Source organism: Urtica dioica, chromosome 7 (assembly GCF_054948205.1).
Source record: "Urtica dioica subsp. dioica isolate 48M chromosome 7, U.dioica_male_clone48M_v1_H2, whole genome shotgun sequence".
In the NCBI taxonomy this organism is placed as follows: domain Eukaryota; kingdom Viridiplantae; phylum Streptophyta; class Magnoliopsida; order Rosales; family Urticaceae; genus Urtica; species Urtica dioica.
Window position 1 is genome coordinate 6,509,053 of NC_142762.1, and position 7,024 is coordinate 6,516,076.

At 35.5% G+C, this 7,024-nt stretch overlaps 1 protein-coding gene across 1 annotated transcript; it reads left to right on the forward strand.

Moving 5' to 3' along the window:
* The first annotated feature begins 722 nt into the window (after positions 1 to 722).
* LOC149390167 (Ribosomal protein S5 domain 2-like superfamily protein) lies at positions 723 to 4,250 on the forward strand. Its single transcript, XM_089620987.1, has 4 exons — positions 723 to 1,278; positions 1,817 to 2,257; positions 2,946 to 3,026; positions 3,966 to 4,250. Exons 1-4 carry the CDS (start codon positions 792 to 794, stop codon positions 4,055 to 4,057), a joined length of 1,101 nt encoding a protein of 366 aa, XP_089477113.1. The 5' UTR covers positions 723 to 791; the 3' UTR covers positions 4,058 to 4,250.
* The last annotated feature ends 2,774 nt before the right edge of the window (positions 4,251 to 7,024 follow it).

Below are 7,024 nucleotides of genomic sequence, written 5' to 3' on the forward strand. Positions count from 1 at the left end.
GATTTCAATTAAACACATGAGATATAGTTGATATTTTCCCAAATAAAAATCTAGGGGTACATATTAGGGGTGTTCATGAAAACCGCCTAGCCGAACAACTCGACCATCCAAACCAATTTTTTAAACCGCCTCATTAAAATCCGATAAAGTTTGAGTTGCAACCAACCCAAACTGTAATTGTTTCGGGTTGGTTTGATTTTTTATAGTCGTGAGATTGGGTTGAACCAAACCAACCCGATGGTGTTAATTCTTTAATTTTTTTTTTAATTGTAAATATTTTATATGTAATATTGTTAAAAAATATTATTTTTAATAATATTATAATTAAATAAAAAATTATCAGTATTATACTTTATTATTTACAAATACATTAAAATTTGCGTAATTTTTATTTTAATACGTAAACTTTTTAAAGATAAGTAAAATTTTGATAAGTAAAAATTTTATTTTCATTCTAGTTATAAAATCATTTTTTGAGAATTATAATTTGAAAAATCTAATCTAAATTAACTCGATTATTTTTTGGTTGATTTAATTTTATTTTACTTTTTCAATCGGATGGTTCGAATTTGAGTAGATAGCACGTGAAAAAAACGAATGCCGATTACATCCACAATACATGTGGTCAAAGAATTAGTGAAATACATATTCAATTCTTGCAATAATTTTGATTTTTTTTTTTCATCCCTAATATTGGGAATGAAAATGAATGGAGGAGGTTTATGTATCAAGGGTTTTAATCGAGTAAAACTGAACTGGAGAGTCATTCCAGATCCCCACCATTTAACACCATGCTCTCTCGTCTCCTTCGTAAACCCTCTCATCTCCGTGCCCTAACCCTAATTTCCTCCAAGCTCTCACCTCAGCCCCAATCCCAACCTAGACCCTTATCCATTCCCGAATTCCCAACCTTACACTTCTCCGCTCTATTCTTCTCCTCCTTCAATGGCGGCGGCGACGGCGACAACACCGGAGACAACTGGAATTTCTCCCAGGATTCGGGCGAGAAGAGCTTCGATTCTCTCTTCCCCACCGGAGACGCCCAATCGAGTGCCGGAGGCGATGCCGAGCAAGAGGGCGATGTTTTCAAGCCATGGACTACGACGACGGAGGATGATGCGAAGGACGAGGTTTTTGAGATCCTTGACGACGACGATGAAGACGACGAAAGCACTGTTGCTGCCAGGGAGGCTCAGATCGCCAGAAACGAGGAAGCTTTGAGACTCCAGGCTTTGAGTCTCCAGAGAGAGGAACAAGCTCTCACTGAAGTTCTTAAGGGTACTCATTCGTTTACTGCGTACTGAACAGAAAGCCTTGTTCAACTTCATTTGTTATAATTATTGGTATTGAAGAATGTGTGAACTCATTTGAGTGAAAATTCTATGGCCTAAAGAAGTTATATGACATGATTTTCTCTTTATGTGTGGTGTTTATATTGAAAGTGGAAATCTTACAAAGTGTTAGGTATGTTTCGAAGGTGGAAAAACTGAGCTGAATATGAAATTTGAAGAAATTTGTATAACTGAAATTTGAGATATCATATTCCTAGTCACATTGTAGATAATGACTAGTCAAGAATATACAAACATGTGAGGGATTTCGCAGGGATTTCACATTGAGGATTTCATTTTCCTTCCCTGAAAATTTTCCCGACTTCCAAACATTAGAGAATTTTTATTTCCCCTAACACTTTCTTTCAGATTTTCATTTTCCATTGTAAAATTCATGGAAAATCAAACATAGCCTTCATGATATTTTTAGTAGTAGTAAAATGGTGTCAGATTGATATAACTGATTGTCTGTACAATATTTATAGGTCCAAGACGAGCGTTCGGTGATCTAATTACTGAGTCTGGGATCACGGACGAAATGATCGATAGCTTGATTGCACTGAAAGACTTTGAGGGGGTTGAAGGATTACCGCCCCTGAAGGAGTTAGAGGCTCTTCGGAGGGAAAGAGGTAAAAAGACGTCATCAGAAGCAGAAAAGGAGCGCCTCAAGCTCGAGGAAGCTGCCAATGTCAGAGTGAGGAGAGTGGACGACAAAGGAAGAGCGTACGCGTTAGGAAGAAGGAAATGCAGCGTTGCCAAGGTTTGGATTCAACCCGGTGATGGACAATTTGTTGTCAACGGAAAGGATTTCGATGTGTACTTTCCAATCCTTGATTACCGTGCTGCGCTTCTTCGCCCCTTTTCGGAGACAAAGACTTTGGGGCTTTGGGACGTTAGGTGTACAGTTCAGGGAGGTGGTATCACTGGTGAGAAATCTACTTGCTCTCATAAATTCAATTAATTGTTGATTAAGTAAGCTTCAGATTGGTGTAAGGAATATAGTTGTGTAATCAATATGCATGTTTATCATTTCCCAAGGGACCTAGTTTAGTTCCATGAGGTTAAGGGTTCAATCGCTCATGTCCCTTCTCTCGTGGGCTGGCGTGTTCGTTTTGCATGCGGTCTGGGGGGCTAGGTTTTGTTTCATCCCCAGGCTTTTCTTTACCTTGTAACTTTTAATCTATTCAATAAAAAGAATATCGTTTCTAAAAAAAAGGGTTCTATTGCAAAAAAAAAAAAAAAAAAAAAAAAAGGTTCAACCGCTCATGATGAACCACCTAGCAACCAATATAGTTTTTATTTTTATTTTATTTTTAATACAGAGTAATATACTTAAAAAAAAATATGTTGGAACTGAGTTGTGAACTAAGAACATGCTAAACTACCTCAACTGTTTTGTAATGGTACTTTGTTCCATTTTGTCAGTTTCACTTGGATCATATATCCCTGTACTGATATATTAGGAGAAAAGGGTCCTTACCTTTACTTTTCTGGTCCACTTTCCCTTTCATTGCGAGGCAAAGAATAATTTAAGTGGTTGATCAATGTAAAAAATGACAATGTTTCTTCTCTCTATTAGTCCAAATAGAATGAATTAACTTGTTTTAATGTCAGGCCAAGCCGGAGCTATTCTATTGGGGATAAGCAGGGCGTTGCAAAACTGGGAACCAGACTTGCGTCCTCCGTTGAAAGCAGGTATATATGCTCATTGCTATTGTTAAAGAGAGATCAAGATTAGGGTGGCATCGGTTGGTAATGCTTCATCTGGGTCACTTTAGCTTATTTTCTTAAACTAGGTTTTCCAATAACTCTTCCTAAATGCATATTATTGAAGAAGCTGCACAAACCTAGTTTTTGAGTTCTGGTTTTGGTTTCGAATTTTTATCTTACTCGTAAAGTATTATACAATTCTTTGTTAGGATTTTTTTTTAAAAATTTTTTTATATAGGATGCACCTTTTCTCCTTCAGCACAACTAACAACAATTTAAAACCTATGATTATTATGAGTAAGCTCTTTAGTGCAAGTAGTCACAAAGCAATATGAGTGTAAAATTCTGATCCCTAAATCAATTTTATTAGCAAAATTGCCCACAAAACTATTGATTTATAGCATTTTAGTCATTTACTTAAAAATTATATATATTTTTTTAGAAAACAAATAAACACATTGGTGAGCTTATATAACATGTTTATAATTTTCCAAATTTTTTAATTCAAATAATAACCTTAGCTAACAATCCAAATTTGTTTTTTCTATTTAGTATTTTCATGGTTTAATTAAACAGTCTTTAATATAATAAAATATGACAAATATGTTTTAAGTTTCTGTTGATTCATGAAAAATTAAATATTTTTTCGAAGGTATCTGAAATGCTTAAAAAATATTGTTTGATGCGGATTTGCTAAAAAACTGTTCTGCTTGTATACTTGTTCAGAGACGATTTGCAGTAAAAATAAACCTTATCAATAATCAATTGGAGTTTAGCAGTTGATAATTGGAGCTTAAAATTACATTTACATGGCTTCAAAGGCTCAAAGACATCCAACTTACAAATAGAGCCATTAAAATGTGGTGGCTTTGTGCTAAACAAAATTAATTTATTTATTTATTCTTTTTTTGCCCATCTTCGCAGCTGGTTTCTTGACGAGAGACCCGCGTATGGTTGAAAGGAAAAAACCAGGCAAGGCCAAAGCAAGAAAGAGCTTTCAATGGGTGAAGCGTTGATTACTTTTTTCTTTCATTATTTTTTGCTTTGTTCTTTATGGTGCTCCATTTCAAATCGCATCTCTGTTATATTGACTGGACAAAAGATGAGTTCCAATAAGTTACGCGGTGTTCAGTTCTGAAAGTTTTTGAGATTGATACCCTATTTTCAGCTAACACGGACGGATTAATATTAGTTTTTATTTTTCTTTCATGATAACCGGGTACATAAATAAATTAGGTTTTGTGCAAAATTTGTCATGACTCGTGACTCAATTTTGAGTTAGAGACCTCAATATATACTTTATTTGAAATGTGTTGAAGCATCCACTGTTATTAGAGTCATTTACCAAGTCATATGTCGTTGCGTTGATATGAAATAAAAAAATAATGTATATTTGACATTATTTAAAAAAAAAAAAAGATGCTCAGGGTTAGACTTTAGTCCTCGAGTTATGAAACAATATTTTAATTGCATTTTACATCAATGTAGTTGATAGATTCTAGTCGTTGTGGAAACTTCACATTTATTATAACTATATTTTTTTACATTTATTTTTAAAATAGCTAATAGAATATATTTATTTATCTATCTAACCTTTCGATACAAAATTTATCGGTGTAAATATCTTTTGGCAATTCAAGTTATTATTTGCTTTGTTTAATTATTATCATTATTGTTTTTTTTAATGGCACAGCATTCTATTAAGAGAAATTGTCATATCTATCACCATTTCAATAACATTTTTCAATAATCCACTAAAACATAATTTTGGTCAAAAATACTACTTGGCTTTGTATGAAAAACTCATAATACCATTCACTTTAATATTTCTTACATTTTGATCAAAATCCAAGACAATTAATATTTATCTTTATTTTGAGAACTCGGTGAGGGTGAGATTTTGAATAAACTCGGTTTGGGAGAAGAAAGAGAAATAAAATCAATCAAATGAAAAAATAATTACTAAAAATAAATATTGATTGAGTTTTGGTTTTTGATCAAAACGAAGGAGTATTAAAGGGAAGGATATTTTGGGTTTTTCACACAAAGCCAAGTAGTATTTTTGGCCAAAATTAGTTTTTAGTGGATTATTGGAAATGTTATAATAAATGTTTTGTCCCCTAAACTATGGCGTCACTTACAAAAAGCTCCCTGATCTTTAAAAACTGATTAGTTACCCCTTGTTCTATGTAAAAGTTGCATCTAGGTCATTTCCGTCAAAAACTCGGCCCAATCATCAGTTAAATAGTCACGTGGAACGCACGTGTTCGTTGAAAGAATGGTGATATTGAGATGTCGTTAGTTCGGTGAGGGAGTGTATTTTCATTTTATTTTTTAATTAAAATCTAAATATTAAATGGAAAAATGTAAATTAAAATCCTAAAAGTAACTAACAAAAAAAAAAATCCTAAAATCGTATCTGAATGTGAATCGATTAACACACAAACTAGGATATCGAAAATCTATGGGAATGGCGAAAGGAAAATCTCCGGGGAAGCCTTCTCCAGCGAGAAAGCGTGGTGGGAGGTTCGTGGGTGCGTCATCTTCTCGTGCGAAGTCGAAACGGATCGCTGAATCGAAGAAGAAATCGCCTACACGGACAAAGAAATTGCCTGAAGATAATCCAAAATCGAAGGAAAAATAACATGTTCAAACGAAGGAGTCTCGACCAAGTGAAATTGATTGTGATGGTATGAATATTTTTCCTCTCTTTTATGGGTTTGATAAAGACGACTATTATTGGGTACCACAATGTGAAAGCTGAATTTGTCGAATGGGACCATGGTTTGATAAAGAAGAATATTGTTTGTCTGGTTGCTTTTTTGGGTTTTTTTTTTGTTTGTTTAAGTTTGTTGTCCCCTTTTAGTAAACAATGGGTCCTTAGTGTCGGTTCGGTATATTAAATGTAAGCGTTGTGTTGGTTGGTTGACTATATTTAATTAGCACGTTTTATTTGTTTTCTTTGACAGAGGAATTGTTGAATGGTTTTGTCTTGAACGTTCACCATGGGGTACGCTGGTTTTTGCAACTACTGATCGTGATTGGAACTATGAAGGTGGAGTTATAGAGCGCATAGACAGTGTAGACATAGATCGGATGTTTATTGGTTTGTTGGACAAGCTACTAACGGTCACGCTGGGATACACTACGGCGCCACTATACTTCATGATGTCCATGCTGTGTGACAAACTGGAGTGCATAGTCTCTGATGAGTTTCTCTTAGAAGTGATAGCAGAGACTCTGAAAACAAAATGGGAAGTGCACGTGTACTGTGACCACCCCGATGGTTCTCACCCAACTGGACCGGGGGCGGTGAGTGACAACGATCAGTAAAACCGTCGCGACGAGACTCGGAATGTTCAAGCTGGTGAGGTCAATGAAGGCCTTGGACTGAATGAAGTTGTTGAGCCCGATCAAGAGGGTGAGCCAAATGAAGATGTTGAAGATGGTGAGGTTATTGGCTCCGATGTTGAGGCTGGTGAAGACGTTCAAGATGTTGGTTTTGAAATGAGCGAAGACGACATGAAGTTGATGGTGATGCTGTTGACCTTGGACTGGCAGGCATAGGTAAAGGCATTAATCAGGTTAGTGATGAAGATGATGATTCAGAGGACATTGATTTTGACATGGACGTATACATCGGTGTTGAGGACTCATCGTCTGAAGATGAGGTACGACCACCCGGTGAAAGTTCAAGTGGCCAACACTTCAGAGACGTGAGGAAAAAGAAAAAGATACTCCCAAACTTCTTGGAGTTTAAAGAAAATGAATTACGAAATCCAGTCTTCAAGCTGGGTATGATCTTCCAAACTGGTAAGTTGTTTAAAGAAGCCATAAGAGAGTACTCAATACGCGTCGCTAAACCTATTTTCTTTAAGAAAAACGACCCCAACAGAATTCGTGCAGAGTGTGAGGACCCAAAATGCAGATGGACGTGCTTCGCTTCATTGTCGGGGGAAACACGTACGTTATTATGCATAGTT